General features: G+C 39.8%; 1 protein-coding gene across 4 annotated transcripts in view; it reads left to right on the top strand.

The window, feature by feature from the left end:
- The window catches only part of LOC125456201 (protein FAM78B), a 55711-nt gene that overhangs the window by 8370 nt on the left and 25614 nt on the right, over positions 1 to 21727 (top strand). For 2 of the 4 annotated variants that reach the window (XM_048539081.2, XM_048539080.2), the window contains exon 2: positions 6881 to 9227. In XM_048539081.2, coding sequence (XP_048395038.1) covers positions 7029 to 7403 — 375 coding nt within the window. In that variant the 5' untranslated portion in view covers positions 6881 to 7028 and the 3' untranslated portion in view covers positions 7404 to 9227. Of the gene's footprint in view, positions 1 to 6880; positions 9228 to 21727 lie in introns of those variants that run through there. The other 2 variants (XR_009446051.1, XM_048539078.2) reach the window with 2 other exon arrangements.

The following is a 21727-nucleotide window of genomic DNA, read 5'->3' on the forward strand; positions in this document are numbered from 1 at the left end:
GCTGAAGAATTCTGTAGATGAAGAGTAAGTGAGAAGTCCAATAGGTACATTGAACTTCAGTCTAACCTTGGATCTGAATTATGCTTAGCTCATCTACCTGAAAGATTAAATTGCTCTTCCTGAATCATTATGATTTTTACAGAGAGCCTGACACACTGGCAGTGTTGAATGCATAACATTTCTATAGCCCACTACATTATACTTATCTCTTCCTTAGTAGAATGTCATGACATCCAATTAATGATAAATCTCTTTTAGTTAATTTAAACACTTGATAAGGTGCCTGTCAATTCATTTCTTTTTAATTGCCAACCAATCAGTCAACATTTGGATACAGAGAAACTATATTGGTTTGTTAGCAACTAATGTTTTCTGATTAGGAATATATTTCTGGACGGTTCAATGAAAATTTCAATCAATATAACACGATCTTACTTTAATATTCTACAGAGGCTTGCAACATGCCATTCACCCTCAAATCCTGTCTTGCCCCACTGCCTTCAACCTTTTACCATCTCCAGTTAAATTCCAGTTTAATAAATCACCATTCCCCATTAATCTGCAATAGGACTTCTAGAACCAATTTCCACACTTTTTATCTATTCACATTAAATCTTTGTACATGGCCACATCATTGTTATTGGCTTTCACACCAGTCAGATTCAACTCCTCTATCTAACAGTGTAATCAAAATCTCCACAAGACCATTGCCAGTTGTTCACAGGAGCCACATCACTATTACACAGTACTGCTTTTATTGCAGGGTGATTTATTTGAACCACTTCTATGAAGAACAACAATTTCTCGGAGTGAAGCGTTGCTACTGTTTCTGCTGACTCCTGGTTATTTTCCAGCAGAAAATAGTTGGCAAATTGAAAGGCTTCATAAAAGGGTTTCCACTGTAGTAGCATCAATAAAAGGGTAGCTTAATCAAATAAATATATCACATTGAAACTGGAGAGTATTAATTACTTGAAAGTATTCCTGTTCATTGTGAACTGTTAATTTTCTTATATTATTCTGAGTCATAAATGAAAATATTGGGAGTAGACAAGTAGGAAAAGTAAGTGTTTCTGTTCCTTCACAGCATTAGCATATCACTTGTTCCTAATTACCTTTAGGTGGGTGATATTAATCTGTCATCTTGAACTACTGCAGTCCTTGCGGTGAACGTATTCCCACAGTGCTGTTATGTTTGGAATTCATGGATTTTGATCAACTACGATGAACAAGTTGAAATATAATTTATGTCAAGGCAGCATGGCGTTTGGAGGGGAACTCAAGGGTTGATGTGTTCCCATGTATTTGCTGCCCTTATTCTTCTGGGGAGTAGAGGTCGCAGATTTGTAAGGTGTATTGATGAACCCTTGGTTAGTTGCTGCAGCGCATTTTGTAGATGGTACACATGGCAACCATGGAATGCCTGTGGTGGAGGGAGTGAATGCATAATACAACAGATGGGGTGAGATAAATGTCCCTATTGTAATTAACTTTTCATGTTTTTTTGATGCTCTTCTTCGAATTTAAAGCAGTTATTTATGCTGCAGAAAATTCTGGACTTTGGGAACAATTATATTATTAAACAATGGCTTAGTAATGGTGGTGTTGATTCACAGCATAGGACATTAACAGAACACAAATAAAATTATCCCATAAACCAATTACAGCTTGATCATTTTCATGTAAAATCAAACTTTTATGTTCTAACAAAAATAGGCACAAGAGAAAACTAGTGTATTCAATAGGTTGATGTCCTCTTTGTATTGCCAAAGATTTGCATGAATCTAAATAGCAAAATGAAGAGGAACAAATGGGATAGATGGAGTGAAACTCTTTTTGTTGTTTGGAGAGTTTAAGATGAGAAGGTCCGAAGAATGGCATCTCACTATAATAGGGCAACATTGATAAATGTGTGGTGAAAAATTGGAACCCTTCAACAAATGGCAAGTGATGCTTATTCAATTATAAATTATAAATTTGAGGTTGACAAGATTTTTAATAACCAAAGGTGTTAATGGAAATGGGGATCTGCCATGATTATGTTGAATTACAGAAAGTTTCCTGGTAGGCCTATCGACCTACTACTATTCAATGCTCTAACATTTAGAGTCATTCAGCACGGAAACAGGTCCTTTGGTCCAATCAGTCCATGCCGAACATAATTCTGAACGAAACTAGTCCCACTTGCCTGCACTTGACCCTTCTCCCTCCAAACCTTTCCCATTCATGGACTTTCTCAAATGTCTTTTAAATCTTGTAATCGTGCACACATCCATGGCTTTTTCCAGGAAATTTATTCCACATGCAAACCACTCTCTGTGTAAATCATATCTTTTTTAAAATCCCTGTCCTCTCACCTTAAAAATCCCCCATGCTAGAGAAAAGACACCGACCATTAACCCTATATGTACCTGTCATGATTTTATAAACGTCTATAAGAACACCTCACAACTTCCTATGCTCCTGTGAAAAACATGCCCAGCCTATCCAGCCTTTTCCTGTAACTCAAACCTTCCATTTGTGACAACATCCTGGTAATTTTTTTCTGAACCCTCTCCTGCCTAATATTATCTTTCCTATAACTGGGTGACCAAGAACTGGACACAGTACTCTCCAAGAGGCCTCACCAATGTCCTGTACAACCTCAACATGACATCCCAACTCCTAAACTCAAAGGACTGAGCAATGATGGCAAGCGAGCTACATGCCTTTTTTAACAACCCTGTCTATATTTGACACAAACTTCAAAGAATTATGTATCTGAACCCCTGGATCCCTCAGTTCAACAACACTACCCAAGGCCCTACCACTAATTGCATACATCCTAACCCTATTTATGCAATACCTCACATTTATCCAGGTTGAACATCATCTGCCATTTTGCTGTCCGTTGACCCTTTTTGATTAAAATCCTTTTGTAATCTTAGAAAACCTTCTTAACCATCTACTACGTCACCATTTTCTTCATGATTTAAGTGTATCAGCCAAACTTTCAAACTCTACAATGAACGTTTGTGAGACTCTTCCTTGATCAGAATTTATTTTATTTTTAATATATTAATGTATTAACTTTTAATATCTTTGTGCCAGGTAAAGGCTTGACTGATGGGTTGAGCAAGTGACCTGCTCTCCTATCGCCATCTGTGCTGTACTTGTCATCCAGAATAAAGATCACCTCGTTTTAAAAGGGGTGGGTGCAAAGCTGTAACTGCACAGCTCACTGAGTGGAACAGAGTTAGTAAGAATTGAGCTGCGCTCCATAATCTCAAGTTGTAGCAGGTCTGAAGTCTAAGGTGTGGCTCAGTCTTCCACAATCATTTCTAAAATACTTTGCTGCCCTGGCAGTTAAACTTTTTTTTTGGCCGGATTTGGAAGTCAATGTTGCACAATGAGAGAGGGTAGTGGAAATGTTGATGAAAATTAGTTCAGGTGATTTCCGATCTATTGACGTTCATAACTCGAGTGCAGGATGTGAGCACTGGATATTGAGCAGAGGGGCCAAATTTCCCACATGTACTGCTGTCACAGGCATCTCATCACTAGGAGAGCGAAAGTGTACAATTTACCCTTACATTCATCATATTTACTATTGCGCTGTATACTCATGCAAAATTTGGAACTTGTCAGTTTTTTTGTCTGTGCATTTTGGAACATTTTTGGATTTCAGTCTCAGAAATTTCTGGCCAATTGTATTATTAAAAATGCAAATATTTTGAAGAGTCACTTGCTATTGTTAACATCAGACATACTCACTTCACGTATATCCTGAGTGATTTTGTAAGTTCATACTTAGGTAATTAGACACAACCTACAAAGCACCATAGACATTTCTGCAAGAAGGACAGACAATTGGCTAAATGTAGTTTACAGGGAGCGTGGGGCATGCTGAGGAGGTAAGCTCAGAGCACTGTGGAAACCTCCTAGAATTATATTTTTATTCAACAGCTTCATAACCACTGAGAAGATTGAAGCTCAAACCCCAGATGCTGTGTTTAATAACTTTTTAAATGAATTAGTGGTAACTCAAAATGTTTTTCGAGAAGAAATCCTGTTTTAGAATCATAGCAATTCGAAAAGTGAAGTTTCTTTTAAACCTCCTTTGTGTTATAGTTTTAAATTGACATTTCTGGGACAACAAGGCATAACAATTTTCTTATCAGGGATAGACAACTGGGTTAACATTTTATTACTTAGGGAAATCTCATCTCGTAATCTCAGGAAAGGCACTGAACACACTGATGAAACTGCAGATTGTATACTGTCTCTAAAGCATGTACGATTGGTTTGTGCTTACTAATAAAGTGGTAACACAACAAGATTTAACCAACTCATTTGTTCTACCACATTTTCTGATGTGAGTGGTTCTGCAGGCATAAGTATATGGCTCTTTTAAAACTCTCATCAATCCCTTGGCAGGGTGTTTCTCAATTACATAATCAGACAACAAATACATAGATACTAAGAGGGAGATATGATGGTAATGATCAAAGCTTAGTCAAACAGAGATAGCTTTAAAGGGGACAGGGTTGGTGAAATCCAAATGTTGAGGGAGGGGACATCAGGTTTTGAGACCGACATGATTCATATTGGATTCTTAACTGTCTTGACAGCAAACATGTTGGGAGGATATTCCTCTTCATGGGAGAGTCCAGGAGCAGAGGGCATAGTCTCAGAATAAAGGGATGGCAGTTTAAGACAGAGATGAGAAGGAATTTTTTTCCTTCAACAGGTTGTGAGTCTTTGGAACTCCTTGCCACAGAGAACTGTATGGATTGAGTCTTTGTGCATATTTGAGGCTAAGATAGATATTCCTTAGTAGGAGAATCAAAGGTTACAGGGAAAATGCAGGAAAGTGGATATGAGGAATGTAGGATCAGCCATGATCCTCCTGAATGATCGAGCAGGTTTGAGGAGCGAAATGCCCTCTTTGTATCCCTATTCCTTATGGCCTTAGATGCCAGCAGAGGGACAAAATAAGTGGAATGCACATGAGAGAGTAGAATTGGAGGATCACTGATTTTCAGGAGTGCTGGAGAACTCTATGAGATTAAAGGGATCACTTGGTAATTTGGAATTTAAGTAATGCTTTAAAAAAAGTGATGTCAAAGCTTTTTGCCTTACACTCTTCAGGACTAAACACAAGAAAATCACCTTAGACAGGAAACAACAACTTATGCAGCATGAGTAGGAGGTCATGATTGGGCAGACTGTGGCTGGCATGGAGATGCCAACAGCAGGAACTCTTAACTACCTTACTTGACCGTCTCACTGTCTTACTTTAAACTCAAAGCAGGCAAGGAGTTTTTGTGTTTCTTTCCTAATAAGCACAAAATTAAAACCTCCAATTTGATATCCTTTTTAAATATGTTAACAGGATTGTGCAAATTGTGAGGATTTTCTTTTGACAGGCAACTCGAGGCTGTTAATATATGGACAACTGGCAGTGGAATTAATTTGTCTTTGCTTTCAATCTACCTTCTGCAGGGAATACAGAAAACAGTGCAGTAACATATATCTATTGACAAATTTAGTAATGAATTATACATTTCTCAGAAACAGTGGGCACATACTAACACAAGTGCTAGTGCACTTCTGTAATAAATATGTTCCCTTTCTGCTCAGTATATTTAAAAGTAAAAGTCAAGAATATGAATGAACAGGAACAACTTGATTCATGAATTGCCTGTTCACACATTAAGTAAGTAATTCATTCCATAGTGCTGTCATGAATCATACATAAGATACACTGACAGTGTCTCACTTGATAATATTAATGTAGTTAAAATGCACCATGTGTTAAAACACGACAGAGAAGGGACAAGGTTGAGGCAATGTATGACATTAGTGGACATCCTTCCTATTTCTCTGTAACAATTATAAATATGGAATTTACAGCAAATAACATTTCTGTTCAATATTTTAAAATTTGGTCACTCATTGATCTAAAGTGCTTTTGAGTAAAACATTTCATCCTACCTATAAATACAACCCTAAGACACTAGAGTTGGCCAGTTATCTCCTCCAGTCTGTTCAGCCTTTCAATTAATAGCTCTTCCATGGAATGTGGGTGTTCCTGGCAAGGCCTGTATTTGTTGCCTATTTAAGACTTACAGTATACTATATTACGATGGGTCTGGAGTTGTATGTAGGCCAGACCAGGTAAGGACAGATTTTCCAGCCCGATTAGGCATTAGTGAATCAGATGGATGCAATTAATACTTGCATTGGTCACCATTACCAAGGCCTACTTTAGATTCCAGATATATTAATTGAATTTAAAATCCACTTGCTGCTATGGGTTCTGAACCCATGTCTCCAGTGCATTAGGCTGGATCGCTAGATTACTAGTCCAGGGACATTACCACGATTCCACCATCAATTTCTCCTGTGAACTGATAGTTAATCTGCCATTTAACTCAGAGATCTGTATTAGTGCTTATTCCTGGAACGTTTTGGTAATCAGAAATGTACCAATCTCTGTTTTTAAATTACCAACAAATGTGGCAGAGTTCCAATTGTCGATAGTCCTTTCACAAAGAAGCTGGTTACCATTTTTAAAGAATGACCTTTACTCCTGAAAGTCATGGAAATAGTTTCTCCCAATTTATCTTATGTGTTCTCCTTAATGCTTGAGATTGTTTCAAGCAAGTTCCACCTCAATATTGTTCATTAATAAGGGAAAAAATACATCAAGGATCAGATGAACGTATATTCAGCTCACGCCTTCAACAATCTAACTCTCCCAATTGAGTAAACAGTCATGAGTGTCCATAATGTTCATAGGCACTCAAGTGTGGTTGGTAAAGTGCATCAGAACGATTAAGTTGTGCTAAATACAGCATCCTGCAGATGATGCTTATATGTTTTTATCTTTATCCAGGTCTAGCTGGGAACTTCCTGATTTGCGAGAAGGCAGGGTTAAAGCTATTAGTGATTCTGATGGAGTGAGCTATCCATGGTATGGAAACACCACCGAGACAGTGACTTTGGTTGGCCCCATCAACAAGGCGTCTCGGTTTTTAGTCAGTATGAATGACAATTTTTACCCGAGTGTAACATGGGCGGTCCCAGTGAGTGACAGCAACGTGCCGCAACTAACCAGGATTAAAAGAGACCAAAGTTTCACCACCTGGCTGGTAGCCATGAATACAATCAGCAAAGAGAAGATTTTACTTCAGACAATCAAATGGAGGATGCGGGTTGACATAGAAGTTGACCCGTCGAACCCGTTGGGCTATCGCGCTAAGCTTGTTGGAAGGACACAGCAGGAGCAGCCTCGGATATTAAGCAGGATGGAGCTCATACCGCCCAATGCCTTGGTGAAGCCCAACGCAAACGACGCCCAGGTTTTAATGTGGAGACCCAAACGTGGTGTACCTCTAGTTGTCATACCTCCCAAGTAGTAATAAGAGGCTTGCAGCCGTTTAAGGAAATCTTCTAAGGGGCCGTGCATTGTTAACACACCCCCCAGCCCCGTTTCATTCAGCAGTTAGGAACGAACAAAGTTGGAATTTTTTTTGGTTGGGGGGTCAATCTGCACTTGTTTGGAGGAGGTGAATGAAGCCTTTGGTTCGGCTGTACATCTCGGGATCTCACGTGGCTGTTTACAAAGGTCATCCGACTGTACAGACTACTCTGGTAACACTTGATTTTTTTTGTTTTTTTTGATAATGCAAAGTTCTCGGTCCAGATGAACTGGCCGTGGTGCTGAAATGTGACGGGCATACGGTACCGCTATTTTCTAACTGCCTGCGGGCCGTGCGTGGCTCCACGGTGCCAGCTTCAATCAGACGATGCTTCCTACTGTTGCTAACAGGTCCTGACTGTTCGACTGATTAATGGATAGATTTTTTATTTAAATTTTGCATGCACCTCGTATTGAGAAGATGTATGGTTCGGAAGATCCATGTGCATTCAGTTTTTGTGTGTTGTGAGTAATTTCGAGCCAATTGTCGCAATTAATTGAAATGACTTTTTTAAAATATTAAAATCGCATCGTTTATTTGGAATGTTTAATAAGTCTGCATTCAAACCTTAACAGAGTGGGGTGGGGGGAGGGGGTGGGTCCTGTCTCTCCATTAATCTTGCTGTAACTGTTTTTCAATCGTTAGATGCCAAAGCGGCTGGGACTTTAACGCATTGTGCCATAGTTTTAATGATTTGAACCGAAGATGTCTTTAGACTACACTTGCCTTTTATCTACAACAGGGGAGATAGATTTGTTTTAGTTTCTGCTCGGTAATACAATGGTTTTGATGTTTTTCGATTTAATTCGGAGCAGAATATGATTTTTCAATATTTATGCTGGCTCAGTGGTCAAGTCTTAAAGTCAATACTTGTGTTTGAATTCTATTTGATGTGGTTTTACATTGGCACTTTTACACCTTTGGCACTTTGGTTAAATCGCAGTGCTCCACGGAGCATTGCTAGGTTTGTTGCAGCGTATTGTTTATTGGTTAATGCGGGTAAGTATTAGCGATATAGCGGCCTGATCCAATGAGGTAAGCGGGTTTACGAGCGGGCGCCCCTTCTGTGTAAACGGTTATTCCCAACGTGTAAAGTGAGAGTTTGCTTCTGCTCTTACAGCAGTGGGAGATAATCAACACCTGTCATCTCCGTCTGTCAAATCTCGAAGGAACTGAGTTGTAATTAAACAGAATAATGTTGCAGGATTAGGGAGAAAGATCGGAAGAGTGGGACTAATGGCTAGCTCCCTCAGAGAGCAGGCACTTTCTGGGCTGAATGGCCTCTTTCTGTACTGTATGATTCTGTGATCCTATCTCTGTGATTGGCTTGGCATGAATCCGGAAATCAAAACTGTTGTGTTAAATAAAAACACATACACTTTAATTTCCCATCTGATTACTGTAAACATTGTATTTAGCATCTAAACATTATTCAAATTGTTTCAGTATTTATAAGCCACACCATTTTTATATGAGAAAAAAGGTTTTCTTTAAAACTGCAAATTGAGTCCATGATGTTGTAGTCAAATGTATTCACCTGGAAAAATATGAATCGATGTGTTGCTGAGAAGCTTGGCTTTGCAGCGTGCCTTATAAACCAGTGAGATCTGCAGCATACCTGGCTCTCTCTGGAGTACAGATGTTTGGCAGATGTTTGGCTCACTAATCTGTGAAGTGGAGGTCGAAAGGCGACAAGCTGTTGGTTGGTAGATTGCATGCATTTTCTGTAACTGAGAGATTTGCACTTTGATTTTGTTCATTTATACTGGAACATGACATGTCACTTTCATTGCTGGAAAACAATGAAATAAAAATGCAATTTTTTTTCTAAGTGCAATGAAATATATTAATTTACACCTCCTTTCATTTGGAGAGACTTGCATTTGTTTAATCAGAAATTCTACAAAATCACTGTATGTTGTGAATCTAAATGGAGGACAAAGCTGTGTGGATTGTTCTCAGAAAACAAAAAGAGACATGCACCTTTTCAAATGCATCCTAATTAAACTATTGTATGGGCTACATTTGGTTTACATATTTGGACGTAGGAGAGCTTTATTTTATGAAACCTGATGCGAGGACAACTTTAAGAAAAGAGTTTTGATGAAAAGTTATCAACATGAAACACTACCTCTGTTTTTCTCTTTACAGATGCTGCAGAATTTGCAAAACCTTCTGCTCTTTTGTATGGCCTTTAATTGTGTGATACATTTTGGGGCTTTTTTTTGTCTGAAATTTCATAGTTAGATAAAGTGCTGATTACAGGAGCTGCATGAGAAACAAACAAAAAAAAATCGTGCTTGACAAACTCAACAGATCAGACAGCATTTGTTGGAATAGAAACTGAATTAATATTACAGGTCAAACATCTTTCGCAGGAATGCTGATGAAAGATCAACGCTGTGAAGTTTCAAATATTTTCTGTTTTAATTTCTGATTTCCTGCATTTATTATGTTTCCTTGTGGTTTTACAGCTACAGTTTAGAGCTCCCCATATTCTATAAACTAAATGCACAATTTTCAGAGTCCGGTGGGAATAGTGCAGATTTATTGCTCAATTGGTTAGTGCTGCATTGTACTTGGATTGCAGTGAGAAATTGCTTTTGAACCAACAATTCAATTAGGTTTGATATGTGACAGAAATTCAAATAGTACTTTTGGATCTATATTTTTAAAAAGGTGCATTAAAATGTACTATGAAAATATACAAGATTGAAAAGTTCAATTAGTTTTGTGCCAATCTGCAAGGAGACCTGCCTATCTAGCTTCCATTTGCATCAAACTCTACAGCCCAAAAATTAAACTGCCTAATTTTACTATATGAACATAGAACTCATTAATTTGAGCATACTTTGATTGAATTTCAACAAAGGAATTTTAAAATCCTATTTTCGCAACCAAGGCACATTGTGGCTTTGTGTGATTTTCAGTAGCTCTTTACTCTCTGAGAACTTTCCAGTTCAGGCCTCAAGCATCCCAATTTTCTTTGCCTAGTTTCTTCCATTACTTGATCCCTTTCCCTCTTTACTTCTGCCTGATTTAAGATCCTCTTTTAACCTTACCTCTTTGATCACCTTGTGTAATATCTCCTTCTTTGGTGTGCTGCCAACTTACATCTGATTTGCACCTATTAAGCAACATATTTCAGTATGTTAAATATGCTATGTAAATGTGAGTTGTTAACAGAACAATTTATTAAAACTTACTAAAATTCTGGCATAGGATAAAAAATCTAAATTGTCTATGAATATGATTTTTGAAAATTAACATAGTAAATGGGTGTGATTAATTGATGCCTATGGAAATGCATAACAGCCTTAAGAACTAGAAACATCCCTTGATAACAGGCTGTAGAGCTGGATAAACACAGCATGCTCATCTGATGCTGCTTGGCCTGCTGTGTTCATCCAGCTCTGCACCTTGTTATCTCAGATTCTCCAGCATCTGCAATTTCTACTATCTTAGATAGATCCCTTGTTTAATCCTGAGTGTGTGCTGGTTTAGTTGACTGCAGTCAGGCAGTGATTGGAATATGAGAATTGGCTGCTGTGCCTGAGTTACAAAGGGAAGGGAAAGAGCACAATTCCTGCTAATGAATGCTTCTCTGTTAGGAGTGCATGCAAGTAAGATGATTTTGATGACTGTATGGAGTTCAGGTGTAGTGGCATTTACAAAGTTCAGGAACTGCAGACCCTTGCTGGGGGATAATTGGCTGCTGCGGACATGTACCCTAGCAGGTTGAAATCTTCAGGGGAATAGGAAGAATGAAATTAACAAGAAGAATTAGTGAGAAAATCTAAATAAAATTGATCCAAACAGTTTGTACTCAATCCAAAAGATATTCTAAAATAACACAAAAGAAATCCAGTTGACATGAAAAGGGAACATTACATTGCATACCACAATTTAGATGATGAACTATTACAGCCTGATTAATGAAAACAATTTCACAATAACATATTTAATGCACAAAAATGACAAATCCCTTTTCTTTAGCAGCCATTGTTAATAGGTCTTTGAGCAACATTTCTGAAATAAAGCCAGTTGTTGGTAAATTGCAGATAGATGAATTCCCCTGGGAGCTGGATTAAGATAATCCAAATTCCCTTTTTTTGTAGGTCCCTTAATTGCCATCTGAGAGAAGATATTTTCCTCTCAACTGTCTGCACTGGATCCTCCTCCAGGTCCCTGGAGTGTTGAGACAGATTGTAATTCACTTCACCAGCCAGCTGTCCTCTGAATAAATCAATTAACCGGCAGCTCATTTCTCAATCAATTGTATGTCGCATGGATCATTGTTGGTAGATTTTGCTTTTGTCTAAATTATAAAATAGACGACTTTAGGATTAGGAGGCAGCCAAATGCCCTAAAAACTGAACACTATCCAGAACTCATGCACCTTAGAGCTAATAACACAGGCGTCAATGGCATCATGCGGATTATATCTACAGTTAATTTTAAAAGCTGTGACTTGCTGAATAGTTGAAAATCACATTCAAGCTTCATGCTTCGAGGCAGCAAAACAGCCGGGTTCAAAATCTGACTGTATGGAATGCACTTCCAAAAATGTTATGGAGGCAGGTTCAACTGAAGTGTTAAAGAAGGCACTGGATGGTTACTTGGATGAAAATAATTTGCAAGGGCTGGGGAAAAGGCAGAGATTGGTATCAGTAAGGATGCTCATTTGAAGAGCCGATGCAACATGATGGGCTAAATGGCCTTACTGTGTGCCATAACAATTCTGCGATTGTGTGATATATTACCACAGTTATGCTGACTGCAGGAATATTGGGAAATTAATACATCATGTGTAATTTTATTTGATTTGTAATGATTATGGATATTCCAGATGCACATTTTAAAGTGCATTCAATTAACTGAATTATTTTCTCCCTGTTTCATGGTTATGCATGATTTCATGAGATTTTGCCAACATATTGTCGTTGACTATTTCATTAACTGTACACAGTACGTTTAGTCTGTTAACTTTGAAGATCCCAGACAGTTTTCTTTGGCTTTGGCTGTTGGACAAAATTCTTGCCTGTTAGAATTTTAGTCCATTCTGGCTTGGAATTCAATGGTATGAGTTAATCTTCAAATCCTAAGGGAGCATATTGTTGAGGTCTTGGACATTATTTTCAGAGCTTGAATGTGATAGGAGAGTAGACAATATAATTGCTAATTAAGAAAAACACTAACAATAATTCAGATAAAAAGCTTATAGTTAGAAGTAGCCAGTGATAACCATGATTGACAAATCTCAGATTTCTTTGGGATCTGAAACATTAGGGATGTTGGTTGGAAATGCAACATGTGCGAAGTTTAGAAAAGTCTTTAAAGATGATTATAGGGTAGATACAGAGCAAGTCAGAGATTGGAAGTTCTGGGTTGAGAGATCACCTCCGACTCCCAACCTTTCTCAGTCACTATGAGGAGTGCGGTGGAATAGCCCTAACTCGTCTGGATGAGTGCAGCCCTAACAATACTCAAAAACATCGACACCATCCTGGATAAAGTAGCTTGTTTGGTCAATACTCCATCCACCACCTTAAACATTTAGCCCCTCCACCACTGGCACACAGTGGCAGCAGTGTGTACCATCTACAAAATGCATGGCAGCAACTGACTGAGGCTCAGGCGACAGCACCATTAAAACTTGCTACTGCAACCACTTAGAAGGGCCAGGGTAACATGGGAATAACTCCTTCTGCAAGTTTCCCTCCAAATTACAAACTGCCTTGACTTGAATGTATATTGCCGTTCCACCATTCTCACACCTCACGGACTTCGCGAAGGTGGCTAACTTCTCACAGCAAATTAGAAATGGTCAATAAGTACGAGGTTTACCAATCGTCCTTACTTGCCGTGATTAAAAAAACAATGTTTATTTTGATAATTGTCCACGGAGTGCTGATGCGATAAGTTGATTAAACCAAGATAGGGGGCTTCTTGCAAAGAGATGTTAATAAAATGGAGGGTCCTGCTAAAAATGAGCCAGGAGACACGTGTAAGATGCTGCATTCTTCCTGAAAGTATACAGGCAGCATACTCTCAATAGGAGTAGCCTCAGTGAATTTTGGGGCACGAGTTCACGCTACCCAGAACCTCATGTTAGTAGGACCATAAAAAGATCAATAGTATTCTCGGCTTTAACATTAATCTAATAAATGTATTTGCTCCTGTCTTCAGGGTTGTGGTTGGCAATTAGTCACATATGTTCTTGTTGAGGCAGGCAGTTTGCAAAGTTTGTGCTGACCCTTTATTTCAATGATTAAATATACTGCGGGGGGATGCTTTAGTGTGCATTTCTAATGTTTGTCTGAGCTAACCTGCACCCCTTAAAGTCAGCCTGCAGTTTTGGAAGTCCTTGCTGAATTGCTTAGGATTGCAGGGGATAGAAACAGGTCTTCAGCCCAAGCGCTTCATGCTGATGTTTATGCTTCACTCAAGGCACCTTTTATTTCTCTCCATCTAAATTTATCACTTACACCCTATATTGCTTTCTGCCTGAAATGATTGTGTAGCTTTTCCTCACATCTATCCTTAATGTTCATTTCAACCATTCCCTGTGGTAGTAAGTTCCACTTTCTCACTGTTCTTTGGGTAAAGTAGTTTCTTCTGTATTTCCTGTCAGATCATTTGGTGACTGACTACACAGTCTGACTTAACAGCCTCAGGTAATGCTCTTCCCCACAGAAGAAACATTTCCACTCTCCTTCAATCTTCTGGAAGAGACTGTTTCTACTCCCTCAGCAGCCTGTGCTGTATGTTCCTGTGAAGTTAAGAGATAAAAAGTGACTGCGACCATAGCCCTTATAATGAGCAGGAAATTCCCCTGACTGCTCTGTCACGATGCATCAATAGTTCTTTCAAAATAACATGTGACCAAAACCTCCTGTGCATTGTACTTAAGAACTTTCACAAACTTTGTAAGGGCAAAAATAAATCAAAAACCTCTCACCTGCCAGTTGAATGGCTATTCCTTTAAGAGCTGCTTGTGACAGTGGGGAGGGTGTCACTAGTTTGTAACTAACCTGTTCAGAGATGGCGTTACACACTTCTGGGCCAGATGAGACTTGAAGTTACATCACCTGGCTGTGAGGTAGGGACGTTTAGCAAGGCGCCACAGGAGTCCCTGTGGGGAAGGTGTCTGTCAAACATTTGAATGCATTTCACCTGGGGAGATTAGAAGACTTTGTTAGCTGGCAGAACATGCATTAACCCAGTCTTAGAGGTTATTCAATATCATCTTACCTCCCAGGCATGATTGAGGCATTGTTCGTGTTATGCCCATGTTAATGACCTCAATAAGATTGGCACATCCCATTGGCTGCACCAGATGTGGTGTGTCTGCAAGAGCTGAAAGTGTGCAGACAGAAGACATAATAGTGTGTTAAAGTCACCCTATGCACGCTGTCATTTCTCAGTCTGCTATGGACACCACACTATGGAATAAATGTGAAGATTTTAAAAGAGTGTGACTTGCAGATTCACCAAGAAACTTCCAATTGGAGGAAGTACAAACATGAAAAAAGCATGCAATTGTTTTCATTACAAAAAAGTAGATTATGGTAGAAGATTTTAAAACTCTGAGAAATATAATGAATTGATACAGCTGTTTGAGGGGTCATGGATGAAGACTCTTTGATACATGATTACATGTAAAAGATTTTGAACCCAAGAAATTAAAAGTTACAGATATTTGAAGACACAGACATCCACATGCATAATAGTAGATATACCAAATAATCTCCCTATTAAACCATTTTATGCTGTCTGAATCAATGTATTCAAAAATAACTCAATTAGTATCAAGGTTGCAAATGAAATTGAAAATTAATTGGATATCATAGAAAATCATAGATCATAGAATCCCCACAGTGTGGAAGCAAACTATTCGGCTCGTCGAGTCTACATTAATCTCTGAAGAGCATCCCATCCAGTTCCATCCTGTCTCTGTAATCTGGCACTTCCCATGGCTATTCCACCTCGCCTGCACATCCCTGGACACTATGGACAATTTAGAACATAGAACATAGAACATAGAACAGTACAGCACAGAACAGGCCCTTCAGCCCACAATGTTGTGCCGACCATTGATCCTCATGTATGCACCCTCAAATTTCTGTGACCATATACATGTCCAGCAGTCTCTTAAATGACCCCAATGACCTTGCTTCCACAACTGCTGCTGGCAACGCATTCCATGCTCACAACTCTCTGCGTAAAGAACCTGCCTCTGACATCCCCTCTATACTTTCCACCAACCAGCTTAAAACTATGACCCCTCGTGCTAGCCATTTCTGCCCTGGGAAATAGTCTCTGGCTATCAACTCTATCTATGCCTCTCATTATCTTGTATACCTCAATTAGGTCCCCTCTCCTCCTCCTTTTCTCCAATGAAAAGAGACCGAGCTCAGTCAACCTCTCTTCATAAGATAAGCCCTCCAGTCCAGGCAGCATCCTGGTAAACCTCCTCTGAACCCTCTCCAAAGCATCCACATCTTTCCTATAATAGGGCGCCCAGAACTGGACGCAGTATTCCAAGTGCGGTCTAACCAAAGTTTTATAGAGCTGCAACAAGATCTCACGACTCTTAAACTCAATCCCCCTGTTAATGAAAGCCAAAACACCATATGCTTTCTTAACAACCCTGTCCACTTGGGTGGCCATTTTAAGGGATCTATGTATCTGCACACCAAGATCCCTCTGTTCCTCCACGCTGCCAAGAATCCTACCCTTAATCCTGTACTCAGCTTCCAAATTCGACCTTCCAAAATGCATCACCTCGCATTTATCCAGGTTGAACTCCATCTGCCACCTCTCAGCCCATCTCTGCATCCTGTCAATGTCCCGCTGCAGCCTACAACAGCCCTCTACACTGTCAACGACACCTCCGACCTTTGTGTCGTCTGCAAACTTGCTGACCCATCCTTCAATTCCCTCGTCCAAGTCATTAATAAAAATTACAAACAGTAGAGGCCCAAGGACAGAGCCCTGTGATAGCACGGCCAATCCTCCTAATCTGCACATCTTTGGACAGATAGGAATGATTATAAGGGAGCAGAATGCAATGAATGGAATAGCAACATTTGCGAAAATATTTTGAATAATAGAATCATAGAGCTAATGGCGGAAGTTAAGGTGATTGGAGGACAGTATATGGGAGATGTCAGAGGTTGCTTCTTCACACAGAGTGGTGGGTGTGTGGCATGCACTGCCGGCACTAGTAGTGGGGTCAGATACTTTAGAGACTTTCCAACGACTCTTGCATAGGCACATGGAGGATAGTAAAATGTAGGGTATGCAGGGTAGATTGACCTTAGTAGGATAATAGGTTGGCACAACATCGTGGCTGAAGGGCCTATACTGTGCCATACTGTTCTATGTTAATATATTGGAGATTTACTGCATTAGTTTGGTTGAGAAATGGATTTTCCAAGTAAGTAGTTGAAAATAAATCTAGTATAGTCCACGACAGAGGATATTATACATGGAATGTAACAGAAATATAGTGATGGGTAAAATGGCCTTTGATCCATGATGTTCTGACAGTTCAAATATTTACTTCAATTCCTTTGTCAGACCCATTGAGTGCAAAGACAGCTGTAACAGGTGAGTGTAACAATCACAATTCTTTTTTTGAAATCCCCTAGTTGATCATTCATATATTTGTGGTGTCAGCCAGTAGACAGGTGAAGATGGAAATGTTCAGTCTGTGATCATCACCCTGGATGTGAAAGAATATGCCATGTGAACTAAAGTAATTTCATTATCAAGGCACATATCATTGTCATTGTCACCCCTTCGAATTGAGGGTGGCGCTTGCTGGCTTTCACGATTTGTGAGTCCTCAGTTACTCAGCCAGCCAATCCTTGGGTGATAGGTCTTTAGGCAAAGGGGACAATTGAAGGAAGGGTGGGGGTAGAGGGTGTGTTGTTCTTGAGCCAGCGTCCTATTCCATCTGTTTTTGTCACTCCTGCACAGCAGAGTTTATGTGGTCAGTTCCAGTTGTGCTGAGGCTTGTTGGCTCGGCAACATGGCACAGTTTGTGACTAGTTCCTCACACGTACTAATGCCAATTTGTTCCCTTTTCAGTGAGGCCTTGAGAGTGTCCTCAGCATGTTTTCGCTGTCTCCCTTAATTTATCAAAAAGGGAACTATTTTAGTAACTGATTTCTTTGCATGTGGACACAGTGTCCAGCTGCAATTGTCATCCTTACTTGCTCTCGTGGCCTCCAATAAGCACCCTACTTCACAGCAGAACCAAAAAGGATACTTACTGTCAAGTTCAAAGCTCAGAAAATGATTCCTGTCATCAAGGCTAAGAGAAGCCCAGGGAAAGCCAATTTCCCAACTCTATACCGGTCTGTGTCATGTGCAGGTTTTTCCATATTACCTATGTCATCAATGGGCCAGCAACAATAGATAACTCCTATCACTCATTCCATACTTCTGAGTTGAAGATAGCGATTTTTTTCTCAAAGGCAATGCATCAATTGAGAGTGTAGGCTGGAAGGAATGCTACCTGAACCTCCTTCATAAGACCATAATGAATAGGCCTGAGAATAGGTCATTCAAACCCTCAAGCCTGCGCTGCTTTCCAATGGCAGATCCAACACTTTTCACATCCTCCCCGTTCCATGTCACCCTTGATCCTTTTACTCGTCAAGAATCTGTCTATTTCTCAGCTTGAAATATACACAAGAACTGTGCCCCCACAGCTCTCTGTGGCGAGGAGTTCTGAAAACTCACATACATCTAAGAGAAGAAATTCTTCCTCATCTCAGTCTTAAATTGGCACCCCTTAATTCTGACACTATGCCCTCTGGTCCTAGGCTCTCTCATGGGGAAACAGCTTTGGATCAAGAGCCTATTTGGACTACTGAATCTGCACCAATCCTCCAAACAGCATCCCATAATCCCAAATAGGGCAGCAGTGCTAACCACTGTGCCACAGTGCCACCTCTCAGCATTTAATCTGCCAAGTCTCTTAAGAATCCTGTCAGTTTCAATGAGATCACCTCTCATTCGTCTAAACTCCAATGAGTACAGCTGCAACCTACTTAATCTTTATTCATAAGACAAACCGTCCACATCACGGATCATCCCAGTGAACCTTTTCTGAACTGTCCCCAGTGAAATGTGGGTGGAGTTTGCACGCTCCCCCTGTGTTCGCATGGGTTTCCTCCGGCTGTTCTGGTTTCCACCAACAGTCCAAAGACGTGCAGGTTAGGTGGAATGACCATGGGAAATGCAGGGTTACAGGGATATTTGGGGGGGGCGGTGTGGGTCTGGGTGAGATGCTCTTTAGAGGGTCCCTGCAGACTCAATGAGCCAAATGGCCTGATTCCACACTGTAGGGATTCTATGATTCCATGAAATAATATCTTTTCTCAAATAAGGGGACCAAATCTGCTCACAATTGGATTCAACAGTATCAGCAAAAGCATCAAAACAATTCCTCAATAACTTGAGAGATCAAGTTTGTGTAAATCTCGCTCTAACATGGAGCTTATCCAACCCATTCCATCTCATAAAGGAAAAGAGCAAGCTGCCAAAAGCTTCATGAAAATAAACTCTGTGACATTTCCTTCAAAAGATAATACAGTAAAGAGCATAGCATTACATAGATTTTGCAGCATAGACACAGGCCATTTGGCAAATGTGGTACATACTGGCGTTTATGTGCCCGATGCCATTTTCAAGCCACTTCATCTAACTACAGGATTCAGTGCAGCTTTATAACAGGCAATGTGCCACTCTGAACAATTGCATTCTTCAAATGACACATCCATTACCTCAGTAACAAAGGAAATTTATTCATAGATCAAGTTAACTAACCTGTTTACATACATATTATTCCTTCTTCAAGTGTCTGGATTGTGCTTCTTTGTCTTTCTTTTCCTTAGTGAAAGCAAGTACAGTTCGGTGATATTTATCTTTGAAATTTACACATCAAGAATCACCCCGTTGCTTTTCTCTGAACTTTCTCCACTACCATAATGGAGGTAAGGTGCATACAACCTCTGACATTATTGTAAATATGGCTTTAGCGAAGGGTCATAAATGCTCTCAGGAACACCTCAGTATTGTCCTTGCCATAGCTTTTCATTGATTAGAAACTATCACTGAATTGATGCCAATCACAAGCAAAATCTTTTTACATTTTCCACATGGATCCAGTGCATAGGCTTTCAACTTCAATTGTGATTGTCACTAATGCTACTTGTTTGCACTCTAGTGGGGTTATTCCAACAATTTCTAGTCCGGGAATACATTCATTTGGAGTTTCCAACAATCACAGTTTCAATTTAAGTCCTCACATAAGTTTGGACAGATCACTTTTTTTGGTGAATGATCATGGCATTGCCCCCTAGAAGGAAAGGTGTGTTAAAGACTTTCAGTGGGATTAGGTTTCTTTGCATTTTCTCAGGCTATCATAAGAGCATAAGAAATAGGAGCAGGAGCAGGTAATCTGGCCCCTTGAGCTTGCTCCACCATTCAATAATATCATGGACACAGCTCCACTTACCTGTCCGCTCACCATTGGTGGGATAGGTTAACCTTAACAGGATCCTGAACTAAGATTCCCAAGTCTCTTTGTGCTACAGATTTCCAGAGCCTTTCCCTGCGTTTCAATGCAGTTTTAGGAAGCTAAAGAAGAAATGTGTCAGGAATCTTCTCAAAATGTCTCACTTCCATTTATAAGAATCTAGTATTTAATGAGTTTTGATCATCTTTCTTTCACGAAAGGGAAAGTTAAGGTATTTTGAATATTCAGAATTTGAGGCAGATACACATGTTCTTGATGTTCTCTGTGAAAATGTCTACTGTGCTTTACTTTCACAATGCTTGTGGCATATGCTGTATGCTAAAGTGTTTGTATTAAATTGCAATGGAAAGCTCTGGAGAAAAATCTGAGTGATGTGTTATCTGAAAATGGAAAACTCCACACAAAAAGATCACTGCCACCTAAATGAGCATATTCCATTTGAATGCAAGTATGAGATTTTGAGATTACCCCTGAGCACTTGCTGAGAAAGCTATCACCATCCATCTAAAGAAGGTACAATATAATCTTTGAAGATATACTTCATTCTTGGATCTCATTACATATTTTAATTGCACAGACTTTACTAATGAGGCATGCTAATGAAGGGGTAGTGCCGCTAGTCGTCATGTTAGACAATAGCTCCCTGATTTATATACCCTAATGAAGCAAAGCCAATAAGCACCTATTAGCCATCATTTCAGATTCTAGCATGGCAATATTTATGAGAATGTGCACTTATTTTAAGAAATGTCTTGCCATCCCTGATTGAAACCTAGAAAAAGTGTGCAATTTCCTGTTGCTGAAGCAGAATATTTACTGATGAGCCATTTATTACTGCAATCCCAACTCATGTTAAATGTCTTCACTCTAAAAATAACAGTGCAGATTTTTTTTTCATCATGTAATGTGTTACTGCCTCTCCTTCAATCCACCACAACCCCTGACTCACACTTTGAATCTACCTGGGCAATCTTAATGAGGTAAAAGTTGATCATGCGACCCTCAAAGCTTGAACATCCCACTGTCAAGAGCTACCACAGTCTGATTGGCCAGCAGCTCTTGTAGCCCCAACAGTGCCAGAGCCTAGTTGTAGTATAAAGGTGTAAGGGTCTGAAAGGGTTATTGCTTTGGAGCGTGGGTGATGATGTTATATAAGCAAACAGCTTAGGATCATGAAGAAGTAAGATCTGTGTCTTCCCCATTGTTTCTGTATCAATGCCAATCATATTGGTGAACTTGTGCATAGTTGTTATCATGCAATGAACAACATATTGTTTAACACAACACCCCTCACCCCAATAGGCTATCAGGTGGTCCTCCTCCACCACAGTAGACCATGCAAGCTCTGTAGATCCCCACAAGGAAAGAGGATAGTGGCAGCAAATCTACCAGATATCATGATAAGAAAAGGTGAGGGTCCATCTTACAACAGTAGTGACCACTGCTGGGACTACTGGAGGTCTCTGGAAGAACTGAAGACAGATATCAATCTTAAGCCATGCCTGAACCTTTTGATGAGGCATCTTATCATGACCCCAGCAGGTGGGAGGGAGGAGATTGGGTTTTAGAGACTGGGGGAGGCACAAAGATGTGATTGACCTTAGTTTGGGGCAAAGGGAACCCCTGTACAACAGGTAACCTGACTTGCTGCCTGTCTCTACTCCATGCACTGACTTTCTGTCACCATCCCCTGCTTCAGGTATTA

Source organism: Stegostoma tigrinum, chromosome 8, assembly GCF_030684315.1.
Source record: "Stegostoma tigrinum isolate sSteTig4 chromosome 8, sSteTig4.hap1, whole genome shotgun sequence".
NCBI lineage: Eukaryota > Metazoa > Chordata > Chondrichthyes > Orectolobiformes > Stegostomatidae > Stegostoma > Stegostoma tigrinum.